Consider the following 18051-nt stretch of genomic DNA (forward strand, 5'->3'; position numbering starts at 1 on the left):
CTATTTCCAGAAAATTATTTATGTCCTCCTTAGTGAAGACAGAACCAAAGTAGTTATTCAATTGGTCTGCCATGTCTTTGTTCCCTATGATCAATTCACCTGTTTCTGACTGTAAAGGACCTACATTTGTCTTGACCAATCTTTTTCTTTTCATGTATCTATAAAAGCTTTTACAGTCAGTTTTTATGTTCCCTGCCAGCTTTCTCTCATAATCTTTTTTCCCTTTCCTAATTAAGCCCTTTGTCTTCCTCTGCTGGTCTCTGAATTTCTCCCAGTCCTCAGGTGTGCCGCTTTTTTTTTGCTAATTTATATGTTTCTTCTTTGGACTTGATACTATCCCTAATTTCCCTTGTCAGCCATGGGTGCACTACCTTCCCTGATTTATTCTTTTGCCAAACTGGGATGAACAATTGTTGTAGTTCATCCATGCGATCATTAAATGCTTGCCATTGCATATCCACCATCAACCCTTTACGTATCATTTGCCAGTCTATCTTAGCTAATTCACGTCTCATACCTTCAAAGTTACCCTTCTTTAAGTTCAGAACCTTTGTTTCTGAATTAACTATGTTACTCTCCATCTTAATGAAGAATTCCACCATATTATGGTCACTCTTACCCAAGGGGCCTTGCACGACAAGATTGCTAACTAACCCTTCCTCATTGCTCAATACCCAATCTAGAATGGCCTGCTCTCTAGTTGGTTCCTCGACACGTTGGTTCAGAAAACCATCCCGCATACATTCCAAGAAATCCTCTTCCTCAGCACCCTTACCAATTTGGTTCACCCAATCTATATGTAGATTGAAGTCATCCATTATAACTACTGTTCCTTTATTGCACGCATTTCTAATTTCCTGTTTAATGCCATCCCCAACCTCACTACTACTGTTAGGTGGCCTGTACACAACTCCCACCAGTGTTTTCTGCCCCTTAGTGTTATGCAGCTCTACCCATATCGATTCCACATCCTCCAGGCTAATGTCCTTCCTTTCTATTGCGTTAATCTCCTCTCTAACCAGCAATGCCACCCCACCTCCTTTTCTTTCCTGTCTATCCCTCCTGAATATTGAATATCCCTGGATGTTGAGCTCCCATCCTTGGTCACCCTGGAGCTATGTCTCTGTGATCCCAACTATATCATATTCATTAATAACTATCTGCACATTCAATTCATCCACCTTGTTACAAATGCTCCTCGCATTGACACACAAAGCCTTCAGGCTTGTTTTTACAACACTCTTAGCTCTTATACAATTATGTTGAAAACAAAAGCTGTCCAATAATTCAGCAGGCTACAGCTAGCATGGTTGTCCAGTTGTTACTCTGGCCTTTGGTTTATACAGTAGCAATAGTCTTAGCTCCTGGTGTTAAAACAAGTAACTAATGGCTGATCCTTTGACAATTGACAGAAGAAACCACGTAGTTATGTTGGGTTGCTCTAGCTCTTTAATTGGGTGATATATCAGAGGATAAAAACATATGCCTAAATAGCTTTGTGCAATTAAATGTAGAAAAATGGGAGATATTGTTCTAGTATTGTACTTATTCTCCAATGGATTCTTTTGCATTAAAAGTACTGAGATAGTAGAATGGTTTCTGTTTTGTACTGTTTGCCTATTTTGTTACCACTGGTTTATCGTGCTTGGATTGCTGTATTTAGTAATTGTTAAATTATTTCATTGATCTTCATTCTAGGAAAAGAAGATGGCCAAGCATCACGCCAAACACAAGTTCAATCAATGCGTGGGAGAGGATTTCAGCACAGTACTCATCAAGGATTTGGTTCCTATTCCTCGGTCAAGTCCGAAAACTCGATAAGTTATAGATTTACTCAGACAAGGGGATCCTTTGGTCCATCTTTTAATCAGAGGCCACCTTTTGGACCTCCAAGGTTTCATCCAACCAACAGCTCAATACATTCGCAAACAGTAATGTCGAATCCAATGATGTCCTGTCCATATGGTCCTTCATTTTGGCCTCCTGTGTCAAGTGATATACCTCCTTTTCTATCCTATCCTCCTCCACCACCACCACCACCACCTCCTCCTCAACCTCCCCCTCCTTTTTCTCCTTACTCAATGAGCACTGGTTGGTCAGAATCAAACGTAAGGCCTCCCTGCTTTCCAAACTCCCCCTTTCCTTGCTTCCCCAATGATTCTTCATTACAGATGTCAAATTCTCATTTCTCACCACAGTTACCTCAACAAGGCCAGCCAGACTTTCCATTTAGACCCCCTTATTAGAGCCACCAGTATATACCTCCACTCCATAACAACATGTAGTGAGAAAACTACAACAAGCTGTGCCTGAATTCTTTAAGCACTGAATTGCATTCAATAAATGAGGGTGAAAACATAATGCACCTTGTATCTGTTTCAAAATACGATTGTGTTAACATAGGAATGGCACCAAAATGTGGTCACTATGACGGAATAAACCCTGGCCCGTTCAGTCCTGTCCATGCTAATAAACCCTGGCCCGTTCAGTCCTCTCCATGCTAATAAACCCTGGCCCGTTCAGTCCTGTCCATGCTAATAAACCCTGGCCCGTTCAGTCCTCTCCATGCTAATAAACCCTGGCCCGTTCAGTCCTCTCCATGCTAATAAACCCTGGCCCGTTCAGTCTTGTCCATGCTAATAAACCCTGGCCCGTTCAGTCCTCTCCATGCTAATAAACCCTGGCCCGTTCAGTCCTCTCCATGCTAATAAACCCTGGCCCGTTCAGTCCTGTCCATGCTAATAAACCCTGGCCCGTTCAGTCCTCTCCATGCTAATAAACCCTGGCCCGTTCAGTCCTCTCCATGCTAATAAACCCTGGCCCGTTCACTCCTCTCCATGCTAATAAACCCTGGCCCGTTCAGTCCTCTCCATGCTAATAAACCCTGGCCCGTTCAGTCCTTTCCATGCTAATAAACCCTGGCCCGTTCAGTCCTCTCCATGCTAATAAACCCTGGCCCGTTCGGTCCTCTCCATGCTAATAAACCCTGGCCCGTTCGGTCCTCTCCATGCTAATAAACCCTGGCCCGTTCAGTCCTCTCCATGCTAATAAACCCTGGCCCGTTCACTCCTCTCCATGCTAATAAACCCTGGCCCGTTCAGTCCTCTCCATGCTAATAAACCCTGGCCCGTTCACTCCTCTCCATGCTAATAAACCCTGGCCCGTTCAGTCCTCTCCATGCTAATAAACACTGGCCCGTTCAGTCCTCTCCATGCTAATAAACCCTGGCCCGTTCAGTCCTTTCCATGCTAATAAACCCTGGCCCGTTCAGTCATTTCCATGCTAATAAACCCTGGCCCGTTCAGTCCTCTCCATGCTAATAAACCCTGGCCCGTTCAGTCCTCTCCATGCTAATAAACCCTGGCCCGTTCAGTCCTCTCCATGCTAATAAACCCTGGCCCGTTCACTCCTCTCCATGCTAATAAACCCTGTCCCGTTCAGTCCTGTCCATGCTAATAAACCCTGGCCCGTTCAGTCCTGTCCATGCTAATAAACCCTGGCCCGTTCAGTCCTCTCCATGCTAATAAACCCTGGCCCGTTCAGTCCTGTCCATGCTAATAAACCCTGGCCCATTCAGTCCTCTCCATGCTAATAAACCCTGGCCCGTTCAGTCCTCTCCATGCTAATAAACCCCGGCCCGTTCACTCCTCTCCATGCTAATAAACCCTGGCCCGTTCGGTCCTCTCCATGCTAATAAACCCTGGCCCGTTCAGTCCTCTCCATGCTAATAAACCCTGGCCCGTTCAGTCCTCTCCATGCTAATAAACCCTGGCCCGTTCACTCCTCTCCATGCTAATAAACCCTGGCCCGTTCAGTCCTCTCCATGCTAATAAACCCTGGCCCGTTCAGTCCTGTCCATGCTAATAAACCCTGTCCCGTTCAGTCCTTTCCATGCTAATAAACCCTGGCCCGTTCAGTCCTCTCCATGCTAATAAACCCTGTCCCGTTCAGTCCTCTCCATGCTAATAAACCCTGGCCCGTTCAGTCCTCTCCATGCTAATAAACCCTGGCCCGTTCAGTCCTGTCCATGCTAATAAACCCCGGCCCGTTCAGTCCTTTCCATGCTAATAAACCCTGGCCCGTTCACTCCTCTCCATGCTAATAAACCCTGGCCCGTTCAGTCCTCTCCATGCTAATAAACCCTGGCCCGTTCAGTCCTCTCCATGCTAATAAACCCTGGCCCGTTCAGTCCTCTCCATGCTAATAAACCCTGGCCCGTTCAGTCCTTTCCATGCTAATAAACCCTGGCCCGTTCAGTCATTTCCATGCTAATAAACCCTGGCCCGTTCAGTCCTTTCCATGCTAATAAACCCTGGCCCGTTCAGTCCTCTCCATGCTAATAAACCCTGGCCCGTTCAGTCCTCTCCATGCTAATAAACCCTGGCCCGTTCAGTCCTCTCCATGCTAATAAACCCTGTCCCGTTCAGTCCTCTCCATGCTAATAAACCCTGGCCCGTTCAGTCCTTTCCATGCTAATAAACCCTGGCCCGTTCACTCCTCTCCATGCTAATAAACCCTGGCCCGTTCACTCCTCTCCATGCTAATAAACCCTGGCCCGTTCACTCCTCTCCATGCTAATAAACCCTGGCCCGTTCGGTCCTCTCCATGCTAATAAACCCTGGCCCGTTCGGTCCTCTCCATGCTAATAAACCCTGGCCCGTTCACTCCTCTCCATGCTAATAAACCCTGGCCCGTTCAGTCCTTTCCATGCTAATAAACCCTGGCCCGTTCGGTCCTCTCCATGCTAATAAACCCTAACCCGTTCGGTCCTTTCCATGCTAATAAACCCTGGCCCGTTCAGTCCTCTCCATGCTAATAAACCCTGGCCCGTTCAGTCATTTCCATGCTAATAAACCCTGGCCCGTTCAGTCCTCTCCATGCTAATAAACCCTGGCCCGTTCAGTCCTCTCCATGCTAATAAACCCTGGCCCGTTCAGTCCTCTCCATGCTAATAAACCCTGGCCCGTTCACTCCTCTCCATGCTAATAAACCCTGTCCCGTTCAGTCCTGTCCATGCTAATAAACCCTGGCCCGTTCAGTCCTGTCCATGCTAATAAACCCTGGCCCGTTCAGTCCTCTCCATGCTAATAAACCCTGGCCCGTTCAGTCCTGTCCATGCTAATAAACCCTGGCCCATTCAGTCCTCTCCATGCTAATAAACCCTGGCCCGTTCAGTCCTCTCCATGCTAATAAACCCCGGCCCGTTCACTCCTCTCCATGCTAATAAACCCTGGCCCGTTCGGTCCTCTCCATGCTAATAAACCCTGGCCCGTTCAGTGCTCTCCATGCTAATAAACCCTGGCCCGTTCAGTCCTCTCCATGCTAATAAACCCTGGCCCGTTCACTCCTCTCCATGCTAATAAACCCTGGCCCGTTCAGTCCTCTCCATGCTAATAAACCCTGGCCCGTTCAGTCCTGTCCATGCTAATAAACCCTGTCCCGTTCAGTCCTTTCCATGCTAATAAACCCTGGCCCGTTCAGTCCTCTCCATGCTAATAAACCCTGTCCCGTTCAGTCCTCTCCATGCTAATAAACCCTGGCCCGTTCAGTCCTCTCCATGCTAATAAACCCTGGCCCGTTCAGTCCTGTCCATGCTAATAAACCCCGGCCCGTTCAGTCCTTTCCATGCTAATAAACCCTGGCCCGTTCACTCCTCTCCATGCTAATAAACCCTGGCCCGTTCAGTCCTCTCCATGCTAATAAACCCTGGCCCGTTCAGTCCTCTCCATGCTAATAAACCCTGGCCCGTTCAGTCCTCTCCATGCTAATAAACCCTGGCCCGTTCAGTCCTTTCCATGCTAATAAACCCTGGCCCGTTCAGTCATTTCCATGCTAATAAACCCTGGCCCGTTCAGTCCTTTCCATGCTAATAAACCCTGGCCCGTTCAGTCCTCTCCATGCTAATAAACCCTGGCCCGTTCAGTCCTCTCCATGCTAATAAACCCTGGCCCGTTCAGTCCTCTCCATGCTAATAAACCCTGTCCCGTTCAGTCCTCTCCATGCTAATAAACCCTGGCCCGTTCAGTCCTTTCCATGCTAATAAACCCTGGCCCGTTCACTCCTCTCCATGCTAATAAACCCTGGCCCGTTCACTCCTCTCCATGCTAATAAACCCTGGCCCGTTCAGTCCTTTCCATGCTAATAAACCCTGGCCCGTTCGGTCCTCTCCATGCTAATAAACCCTAACCCGTTCGGTCCTTTCCATGCTAATAAACCCTGGCCCGTTCAGTCCTCTCCATGCTAATAAACCCTGACCCGTTCGGTCCTTTCCATGCTAATAAACCCTGGCCCGTTCAGTCCTCTCCATGCTAATAAACCCTGGCCCGTTCAGTCCTCTCTATGCTAATAAACCCTGGCCCGTTCAGTCCTCTCCATGCTAATAAACCCTGGCCCGTTCAGTCCTCTCCATGCTAATAAACCCTGGCCCGTTCAGTCCTTTCTATGCTAATAAACCCTGGCCCGTTCAGTCCTCTCCATGCTAATAAACCCTGGCCCGTTCGGTCCTCTCCATGCTAATAAACCCTGGCCCGTTCACTCCTCTCCATGCTAATAAACCCTGGCCCGTTCAGTCCTTTCCATGCTAATAAACCCTGGCCCGTTCAGTCCTTTCCATGCTAATAAACCCTGGCCCGTTCACTCCTCTCCATGCTAATAAACCCTGGCCCGTTCACTCCTCTCCATGCTAATAAACCCTGGCCCGTTCAGTCCTTTCCATGCTAATAAACCCTGGCCCGTTCGGTCCTCTCCATGCTAATAAACCCTGGCCCGTTCGGTCCTCTCCATGCTAATAAACCCTGGCCCGTTCACTCCTCTCCATGCTAATAAACCCTGGCCCGTTCAGTCCTCTCCATGCTAATAAACCCTGGCCCGTTCAGTCCTGTCCATGCTAATAAACCCTGTCCCGTTCAGTCCTTTCCATGCTAATAAACCCTGGCCCGTTCAGTCCTCTCCATGCTAATAAACCCTGGCCCGTTCACTCCTCTCCATGCTAATAAACCCTGGCCCGTTCAGTCCTTTCCATGCTAATAAACCCTGGCCCGTTCGGTCCTCTCCATGCTAATAAACCCTGGCCCGTTCGGTCCTCTCCATGCTAATAAACCCTGGCCCGTTCACTCCTCTCCATGCTAATAAACCCTGGCCCGTTCAGTCCTCTCCATGCTAATAAACCCTGGCCCGTTCACTCCTCTCCATGCTAATAAACCCTGGCCCGTTCACTCCTCTCCATGCTAATAAACCCTGGCCCGTTCACTCCTCTCCATGCTAATAAACCCTGGCCCGTTCAGTCCTTTCCATGCTAATAAACCCTGGCCCGTTCGGTCCTCTCCATGCTAATAAACCCTGGCCCGTTCGGTCCTCTCCATGCTAATAAACCCTGGCCCGTTCACTCCTCTCCATGCTAATAAACCCTGGCCCGTTCAGTCCTCTCCATGCTAATAAACCCTGGCCCGTTCAGTCCTGTCCATGCTAATAAACCCTGTCCCGTTCAGTCCTTTCCATGCTAATAAACCCTGGCCCGTTCAGTCCTCTCCATGCTAATAAACCCTGGCCCGTTCGGTCCTCTCCATGCTAATAAACCCTGGCCCGTTCACTCCTCTCCATGCTAATAAACCCTGGCCCGTTCAGTCCTTTCCATGCTAATAAACCCTGGCCCGTTCAGTCCTTTCCATGCTAATAAACCCTGGCCCGTTCACTCCTCTCCATGCTAATAAACCCTGGCCCGTTCACTCCTCTCCATGCTAATAAACCCTGGCCCGTTCAGTCCTTTCCATGCTAATAAACCCTGGCCCGTTCGGTCCTCTCCATGCTAATAAACCCTGGCCCGTTCGGTCCTCTCCATGCTAATAAACCCTGGCCCGTTCACTCCTCTCCATGCTAATAAACCCTGGCCCGTTCAGTCCTCTCCATGCTAATAAACCCTGGCCCGTTCGGTCCTCTCCATGCTAATAAACCCTGGCCCGTTCACTCCTCTCCATGCTAATAAACCCTGGCCCGTTCAGTCCTTTCCATGCTAATAAACCCTGGCCCGTTCAGTCCTTTCCATGCTAATAAACCCTGGCCCGTTCACTCCTCTCCATGCTAATAAACCCTGGCCCGTTCACTCCTCTCCATGCTAATAAACCCTGGCCCGTTCAGTCCTTTCCATGCTAATAAACCCTGGCCCGTTCGGTCCTCTCCATGCTAATAAACCCTGGCCCGTTCGGTCCTCTCCATGCTAATAAACCCTGGCCCGTTCACTCCTCTCCATGCTAATAAACCCTGGCCCGTTCAGTCCTCTCCATGCTAATAAACCCTGGCCCGTTCAGTCCTGTCCATGCTAATAAACCCTGTCCCGTTCAGTCCTTTCCATGCTAATAAACCCTGGCCCGTTCAGTCCTCTCCATGCTAATAAACCCTGGCCCGTTCACTCCTCTCCATGCTAATAAACCCTGGCCCGTTCAGTCCTTTCCATGCTAATAAACCCTGGCCCGTTCGGTCCTCTCCATGCTAATAAACCCTGGCCCGTTCGGTCCTCTCCATGCTAATAAACCCTGGCCCGTTCACTCCTCTCCATGCTAATAAACCCTGGCCCGTTCAGTCCTCTCCATGCTAATAAACCCTGGCCCGTTCACTCCTCTCCATGCTAATAAACCCTGGCCCGTTCACTCCTCTCCATGCTAATAAACCCTGGCCCGTTCACTCCTCTCCATGCTAATAAACCCTGGCCCGTTCAGTCCTTTCCATGCTAATAAACCCTGGCCCGTTCGGTCCTCTCCATGCTAATAAACCCTGGCCCGTTCGGTCCTCTCCATGCTAATAAACCCTGGCCCGTTCACTCCTCTCCATGCTAATAAACCCTGGCCCGTTCAGTCCTCTCCATGCTAATAAACCCTGGCCCGTTCAGTCCTGTCCATGCTAATAAACCCTGTCCCGTTCAGTCCTTTCCATGCTAATAAACCCTGGCCCGTTCAGTCCTCTCCATGCTAATAAACCCTGGCCCGTTCGGTCCTCTCCATGCTAATAAACCCTGGCCCGTTCACTCCTCTCCATGCTAATAAACCCTGGCCCGTTCAGTCCTTTCCATGCTAATAAACCCTGGCCCGTTCAGTCCTTTCCATGCTAATAAACCCTGGCCCGTTCACTCCTCTCCATGCTAATAAACCCTGGCCCGTTCACTCCTCTCCATGCTAATAAACCCTGGCCCGTTCAGTCCTTTCCATGCTAATAAACCCTGGCCCGTTCGGTCCTCTCCATGCTAATAAACCCTGGCCCGTTCGGTCCTCTCCATGCTAATAAACCCTGGCCCGTTCACTCCTCTCCATGCTAATAAACCCTGGCCCGTTCAGTCCTCTCCATGCTAATAAACCCTGGCCCGTTCGGTCCTCTCCATGCTAATAAACCCTGGCCCGTTCACTCCTCTCCATGCTAATAAACCCTGGCCCGTTCAGTCCTTTCCATGCTAATAAACCCTGGCCCGTTCAGTCCTTTCCATGCTAATAAACCCTGGCCCGTTCACTCCTCTCCATGCTAATAAACCCTGGCCCGTTCACTCCTCTCCATGCTAATAAACCCTGGCCCGTTCAGTCCTTTCCATGCTAATAAACCCTGGCCCGTTCGGTCCTCTCCATGCTAATAAACCCTGGCCCGTTCGGTCCTCTCCATGCTAATAAACCCTGGCCCGTTCACTCCTCTCCATGCTAATAAACCCTGGCCCGTTCAGTCCTCTCCATGCTAATAAACCCTGGCCCGTTCAGTCCTGTCCATGCTAATAAACCCTGTCCCGTTCAGTCCTTTCCATGCTAATAAACCCTGGCCCGTTCAGTCCTCTCCATGCTAATAAACCCTGGCCCGTTCAGTCCTCTCCATGCTAATAAACCCTGGCCCGTTCAGTCCTCTCCATGCTAATAAACCCTGTCCCGTTCAGTCCTCTCCATGCTAATAAACCCTGGCCCGTTCAGTCCTTTCCATGCTAATAAACCCTGGCCCGTTCACTCCTCTCCATGCTAATAAACCCTGGCCCGTTCACTCCTCTCCATGCTAATAAACCCTGGCCCGTTCACTCCTCTCCATGCTAATAAACCCTGGCCCGTTCGGTCCTCTCCATGCTAATAAACCCTGGCCCGTTCGGTCCTCTCCATGCTAATAAACCCTGGCCCGTTCACTCCTCTCCATGCTAATAAACCCTGGCCCGTTCACTCCTCTCCATGCTAATAAACCCTGGCCCGTTCAGTCCTTTCCATGCTAATAAACCCTGGCCCGTTCGGTCCTCTCCATGCTAATAAACCCTGACCCGTTCGGTCCTTTCCATGCTAATAAACCCTGGCCCGTTCAGTCCTCTCCATGCTAATAAACCCTGACCTGTTCGGTCCTTTCCATGCTAATAAACCCTGGCCCGTTCAGTCCTCTCCATGCTAATAAACCCTGGCCCGTTCAGTCCTCTCTATGCTAATAAACCCTGGCCCGTTCAGTCCTCTCCATGCTAATAAACCCTGGCCCGTTCAGTCCTCTCCATGCTAATAAACCCTGGCCCGTTCAGTCCTTTCTATGCTAATAAACCCTGGCCCGTTCAGTCCTCTCCATGCTAATAAACCCTGGCCCGTTCGGTCCTCTCCATGCTAATAAACCCTGGCCCGTTCACTCCTCTCCATGCTAATAAACCCTGGCCCGTTCAGTCCTTTCCATGCTAATAAACCCTGGCCCGTTCAGTCCTTTCCATGCTAATAAACCCTGGCCCGTTCACTCCTCTCCATGCTAATAAACCCTGGCCCGTTCACTCCTCTCCATGCTAATAAACCCTGGCCCGTTCAGTCCTTTCCATGCTAATAAACCCTGGCCCGTTCGGTCCTCTCCATGCTAATAAACCCTGGCCCGTTCGGTCCTCTCCATGCTAATAAACCCTGGCCCGTTCACTCCTCTCCATGCTAATAAACCCTGGCCCGTTCACTCCTCTCCATGCTAATAAACCCTGGCCCGTTCGGTCCTCTCCATGCTAATAAACCCTGGCCCGTTCGGTCCTCTCCATGCTAATAAACCCTGGCCCGTTCACTCATCTCCATGCTAATAAACCCTGGCCCGTTCACTCCTCTCCATGCTAATAAACCCTGGCCCGTTCACTCCTCTCCATGCTAATAAACCCTGGCCAGTTCAGTCCTGTCCATTCTAATAAACCCTGGCCCGTTCAGTCCTTTCCATGCTAATAAACCCTGGCCCGTTCAGTCCTCTCCATGCTAATAAACCCTGGCCCGTTCAGTCCTCTCCATGCTAATAAACCCTGGCCCGTTCAGTCATTTCCATGCTAATAAACCCTGGCCCGTTCACTCCTCTCCATGCTAATAAACCCTGGCCCGTTCACTCCTCTCCATGCTAATAAACCCTGGCCCGTTCAGTCCTTTCCATGCTAATAAACCCTGGCCCGTTCAGTCCTTTCCATGCTAATAAACCCTGGCCCGTTCAGTCCTTTCCATGCTAATAAACCCTGGCCCGTTCAGTCCTCTCCATGCTAATAAACCCTGGCCCGTTCAGTCCTTTCCATGCTAATAAACCCTGGCCCGTTCAGTCCTCTCCATGCTAATAAACCCTGGCCCGTTCAGTCCTCTCCATGCTAATAAACCCTGGCCCGTTCACTCCTCTCCATGCTAATAAACCCTGGCCCGTTCACTCCTCTCCATGCTAATAAACCCCGGCCCGTTCACTCCTCTCCATGCTAATAAACCCTGGCCCGTTCAGTCCTCTCCATGCTAATAAACCCTGGCCCGTTCACTCCTCTCCATGCTAATAAACCCTGGCCCGTTCAGTCCTCTCCATGCTAATAAACCCTGGCCCGTTCAGTCCTCTCCGCTAATAAACCCTGGCCCGTTCACTCCTCTCCATGCTAATAAACCCTGGCCCGTTCACTCCTCTCCATGCTAATAAACCCCGGCCCGTTCAGTCCTCTCCATGCTAATAAACCCTGGCCTGTTCAGTCCTTTCTATGCTAATCCAGTGGCCTTTTAATCCAAACATAATCTTGAACTCAAATGTAAAATTATCGGCTAATGTAGGCCTTACTATAGGCTGAATTTGAATTTTTAACAGTTGTGGAAAAAGTAATACTAATATTTATGTGCACATAGGACTGCTTATACCATGCAATCACCTTTTCCTGAAATTGGCTTTTATTGGTGGTGCAAAATGGGCAAAAACAAATTGGCAACCCATTTTGCATTGTACCGGAATTTCCTTGCTACGAAAGCCAATGTAAAAGATTTTAGGTGGGGTGCAAACTGACAAAGAGCAATTTCACCCCATTTTACCTGGACATATCTGTATTGCTGTATTTTGTAAATACAATAGTTCTGGTATTGATGTTAAATTTATCATCTGTTATTTGTAACTAGATCCTCAATATGTAATGATGAATCTCAAATATTGAGAAAGCAATTGGCAGATATTTAAGTAAATATATACCAAGTCTGGCCACCTACCTTTTTACATTGTGAACCTAATCCTTATTTAGTCTTTTATTTTGCATCAAGTTTAGAGGGATTTGAATTAAACATTAAATTTTTGCAACCTTCGTTAAGCCCTGTATGTCTTTATTTTATATTTTAATTTACTTTGTCCTACAGCAATAAATTTACCTCCTCATTCTGATGTATATCTTTTGTATTTGCTTTTCATTAGGAAGTAATTCTAATGTCTGATTATGGATAAATTTAAGCGACTGTATTCAATAATAATGTGTACCATTCAGACAAAATAAATTGATTTTTTTGTTAATATACACTTCCTAGCCATTGATTCAGAGTCGTGTTCAAAGCTGGAACAATTTAACCTTGGCCTAGTCTAGATAATTGTACTTTCACAGAGCCTAGAATACTTGGTTATAACAGTGACAAAATGAGTGAAATCTGGCTATCAACTTCACAGCTAGAAAAGCAATTTAAAGGAAGTCCTCCAGAGGTTCATTGGCTATGTGCGCTGTTTAGCAATTTGAAGCAGCACAAGAAGTAAATGATCTTAGATTTGATTCCTTGCTGTGGTGGTGCTGTAACACCACAACCCATTTCAGAACTGTTGTTGCATTAATATATTGCCATTTCTGCAATTCTGAGAAAAATCCTGACTTCTTATGGTTATCCTTACCATCAAAGGCATTTATTATGCAGCAATTTAATCTTCCTTTAAGTTTATATATTCAACTTTATTCAACAGTATATTCAACTTTTTAAAGTATTCAATTTTATAATTTTTGATGTTTAAATCTTGCTGCTGTCAACTTTCCACTACTATTTGGGTGATTTATATCATACTTTTTATTGCTTTTTGGGTATTCCAGATTCTTTGAGAAACTGACTTATTCAGCCATAGATGCTGCCTAACCAACTGAGTACCTGCAGAAGCTTGTTTGTTGTTCCTGAAAGAACCCCCACCAGTTTGACTTGTTACTTCTCTCCATGCCCTCAGATGCCTCCACCAATAATGAAGGTCTTGCTTAAGACTGCTAACTCTGAATTCACTACCTAGCTCTTTTGCTGCCTCCTCACCCTGGTTTTTCTAATCCTGTTTGTGGCATACTATTAACAGCCTTTGATTGGAAAATCAACTGTGGTCCCGCAGTTGATTACTGGTCTGCATCTTCTGAATGGAAGGGTGAACGGAAGTCGGCTGAAGATAGACTGTCATGTTTCACTGGGTCAAATACCCTCCTTATACATGGGGAGGATGGGGGGGGGGGGGTGGGTTAAGCTATTGAAAAGTATTTCTGTAATCCTGTAGTGTAAGCATATCCAATCACAAGCTGCTGGATTTAGGTATAGTTGGAGACTGTGAACAAGAACACAGTTTGTAAGGAGGGAATGGTTTATGAATTTCCCTTTCTTGCAAGATTAGCTTTGAAAATTCCAGTGTCTAGTGCTCCCAATGTGACCTCTCCTACCCTGGTGAGACCTGTGGTGATTTGGCAGGCTGCTTCGTCGAGCACCTCTGCTCCATCTGCCAAAAGCAGAACTTCCCAGTGGCCAAACATTTGAATTCCAATTTCCATTCATGTTCCAGCCTGTGGTCCATGGCCTCCTCTTGTGCCACCATGAGGCCTCGCTCAGTGTGGAGGAGCAACACCTTATACTGCATTTGGGTAGCCTCCAACCTGATGGCATGAATATAGATATCACTTCATAGTAAAAGCAAAATTCCTTCCCCCTACCCTCTTCTTCTGTTTCCCACTCTGGCCTCTCAGCTCTTCTCTCCTGCCTGTCACCGCACCTGGGTCCCCTCCTACTTCCCTTTCTCCTATGGTCCACTCTCCTATGCTATCAGATTTTTTCCTCTCCAGCCCTTTATCTTTTCCTACCCACCTGTTTTTACCTATTGCCTTCCAGCTATCCTCTTTCTTCTTTGCCCCCAACTTTTAATTCTGACGTCTTCCCCCTTCCTTTCCACTCCTAAGGAAAGGTCTCAGCCCAAAACATCGACTGTTCATTTCTAATGATAGGTTTAAAAAATAAAAGGAATCTGACAGAAGAGGAGAGTGGACCATGGGAGAAAGGGAAGGATGAGGGGCACCAGAGGGAGGTGATAGACAGTTGAGAAGAGGTAAGAGGGGTTCAGAGTGGGGAAAATTATTGGAAGTTGGGGAAATTCAGTTGTGACATTGTCAATTACGCATGTTGATCTGAACTAGAAGACAAAGTTAAATATTTTTGTTAGAATTGAACTATAATGCAATGTAAGTTTACTGTAATTAAATAATCTGAACGTACAAAGGAACAAGTAGTAATAGCAACATACACAAAATGCTGGAGGAGCTCAGTAGGATTAGCCAGCATCGGCAGTAATAGTATTCTGTTTCCTTTGCAAGTGCATTTACACTTCGGTATTCTTTTCCTGTGAGTTTTAGACCTTACTAGAAAATGTTTAGGGCATCCATTGACTACCCTGAGATATCCTGAATAGCTTGCTTGTTACTGTACTCAATAGCACTGATGTTGATTTTCAATTCACATATGGCCTCAAGCAGAAAAGCTCACTCACGACAACCATTTGGGTTTTATCAACAGGCAGCATCATGGATAATTTTGCCACGTTACTTTCTCCTGCCAAAACAATTTAAACACTCCATCTCTAGATTACTAATCTATTAATTTAACTAATACTCCAAACTACAGAGGCTGTGTGTAATGGTCAGCCAGTATAGCATTCATCTGTATTGTACTAACCCTAAATAAAATTTTCCCCAGTATAGATAAATGGTGTAAAGATTGCGAGTACGGTAATTAACTTTCATTGGCCAATTTGGCTCAAGAACAATTCTACCCATTATGAAAATGTCTCCTATGTGGTTTTAAATTATGAACTGCAAAGAGGGTCATGTTTGTAGACATAATTTCTGAGCTGTTTAAATTTTTTTGCTAAGAAGGGATAAAAATGTAGAAAAAAGAGTTTTATATAAGTTTCGGACAACCTCATATCACAGTTTGTATTTATTAAGCTGCTGGTGTAGCAAATTATAGCAAACAGTCTGTGTACAGCAAGATGATCAATGGAAATGCTAGTGGAGGATAAATACGGGGCCAAGGTCAGCATCCTGCTGTTCAGGAAATGACAAGGGATCTTTTTCAATGCATTTTAAAGATCTGAGGTGTAAGATTACTAGATTTTTTCTTAGGTGCTATCCAGAGAATGCTGCCCAAAATGACACGCAGAAGCCCTGAGGGCAGCTCAAACCTGCAGCTCAAGGCAAGAACGTGTTTCTCAGTACGGTCTGTGTGCATACTTAAGTATATAGGTTAAAAATATTCCCTGCCATTAGATAGGAGAGCTTTTCCCAGTTCTGAAAAATGGCATCTCGCCCATTTATCTTGCAGTGGAAAGCCTTGCAGTCATTTGCAGAAAGAGAGTTAAAGGGACCGTTAGAACAGTTTACCAGGAATTCATGTGGTGCTTATATTTGTATGGTGAATAAGACATTCAACTGAAGAAAAGGTTGAAAATGCTGGAAGTACTGAAGAAATCAGACTGCATCTGTGGAAGGAGAAACAGCTAACATCTCAGATGAATGTCCCATCAGCAGGGTTGATCAGAAGCAATGCAATAAAGCCATGAGCGTGTGAAGTTTCTTGAGAGTTGTTGCAGTCACGAGTACAGAGTATCCCATCACATTATCTACATTATCCCACCCAGTTGTCAGCTGGGGAAAGTGATATGACATAATAATCAACTGGACCTAACACTGATCAGAAAGTTGAATAATCAGACCATACGTTTGTAAAGGGGCTCCTCAAAGTTTTCATTATTTATTTCAGAGATACAGCACAGTAACGGGCCTTTCTGGCCCAGCAAGCCCACACTGCCCAGATATACCCATGTGACCAATTAACCTTGCGTCTTTGGGCTGTGGGAGGAAACTAGAGCACTCAAAGGAGTCCCACACCATACAACGAGAACATACAAACTCCTTGTGAACAACGGCATAATTGAAACCCGGTTGCTGGCCTGAAAACGTTAACTGCTATACTATTGTGCCGCTCTGCTATTCCTAGCTGGTATTTTGTAACTGAGAACAAACTCTGCATAATTCACTTCTTAATTATTTTAACCAATGAGTTAATAATTTTTTTTAAAAAATTATACCAATCAGTCTCAAATAGAATTGAAAATGTGGGCCCAACTTTTAAATGGAAGTAGAGATCATGTGATCTTGGCATCAGAATGGAAGAAATATGAGGACATCCAGTGCTGAAATGGGTCTGAGGATGTGAACTGACTACACAACTCTCCCTGTATTTATTATTCTAAGAACTGGTATAATGATTTATATTTTTATAGAGTTTGGATATTGAAATCTCTATAAAAATATAATAAAAGTAGATAAAATTTGCTCTGTTTCTGACAGACATTGAAAATGCCGGGCTATTCTTCTCCCTCAGAAGCAAAGGAGTGACCTGATGGATGATTATGTGAGGCATAGGTAGGCTAGACACTCAAGGCAGAGGTATAAAAAAGCATGAGGGTATAGGCTTGGTGAGAGGAGGGAATTTTAAAGGAGATCTGAAAGGTAAGATTTTACACAGAGTGGGTGCTATCTGAAACAAACTGCTCACAGAGATGGTGCAATTAGGTATGTTTGGAAGCATTTAGACATAATTAGACAACAAGAACAGATTTGTCGAGGAATCGCAGACTGTTGCAAGAAACTTAAGGCAGTAGATGATTTTAACTTCCCACATTTTGACTGGGTCTCCCTTACCGTAAAAGGACTAGATGAAATGGAGTTTGTCAAATGTGTTCAGCAATATTTCATTAATCATTACATAGAATTCCCAATGAAAGAGTGTACAATACTTGCTCTCCTATTAGGCAATGAGACAGGGCAAGTGTGTAGTGGAACTCTTTGCATCTAATGATCAAAATGCTTTTAGTTTCAAGATAATTATGGAAAAGGGTAGGTCTGGTCCTTGGGTTGAGTTCTAAATTGGAGAAAGGCCAATTTTGATGGGATCTGACAAGTGTAGATTGTTTTCTGGCAAAGGTGTACTTGATAAACAGAAGGCCTTGAAAAATGAAATTATGAAGGTACAAAGCACGAATGTGCCTGTTTCAATAAAACATGAGGATGACAGGTTTATGGAACCTTAGTTTTTGAGAGATATTGTGGCCCCGGTAAAGAAAAAATGGAAGTGCATAGTAGGTATAGGCAACAGGAAGCAAATGAGGTGCTTGTGGAGTATAGAAATCGCAAGAGAACACAAGGAATAAATCAGGAGGGCTAAAAGAGAGCATGAGGTTGCTCCAGCAGACAAGGTGAAGGAGAATCCTAAGGGCCTCTGCAGGTATGCTAAGAGCAAAAGCATTGCAATAGACAAAATTGATCCTCTGCAAGATCAGAATGATAATCTATGCCTGGAGCCAAAAGCGATGGGGGAGATCTTAAATGGATTTTTTTTGCATCTGCTCTTACTCAGGAAACAGATACAGAGTCTATAGAAATGAGGCAAAGCAACAGTGAGGTCATGGACCCTATACAGATTACAGAGGAGGAGGTGTTTGCTGTCCTGAGGCAAATCAGTGTGGATAAATCCCCAGGACCTGACAAGG

General features: G+C 46.3%; 1 protein-coding gene across 2 annotated transcripts in view; it reads left to right on the forward strand.

The window, feature by feature from the left end:
• Positions 1 to 12735, forward strand: part of naf1 (nuclear assembly factor 1 homolog (S. cerevisiae)) — a 186790-nt gene extending 174055 nt beyond the window's left edge. The window contains exon 9 of one of the 2 annotated variants that reach the window (XM_073042990.1): positions 1699 to 12735. In XM_073042990.1, the coding sequence (XP_072899091.1) occupies positions 1699 to 2246 (548 nt within the window). In that variant the 3' untranslated portion in view covers positions 2247 to 12735. The remainder of the gene's footprint in view (positions 1 to 1698) is intronic. The other variant, XM_073042991.1, reaches the window with a different exon arrangement.
• The last annotated feature ends 5316 nt before the right edge of the window (positions 12736 to 18051 follow it).

Source organism: Hemitrygon akajei, chromosome 4 (genome assembly GCF_048418815.1).
Source record: "Hemitrygon akajei chromosome 4, sHemAka1.3, whole genome shotgun sequence".
Lineage (NCBI taxonomy): Eukaryota > Metazoa > Chordata > Chondrichthyes > Myliobatiformes > Dasyatidae > Hemitrygon > Hemitrygon akajei.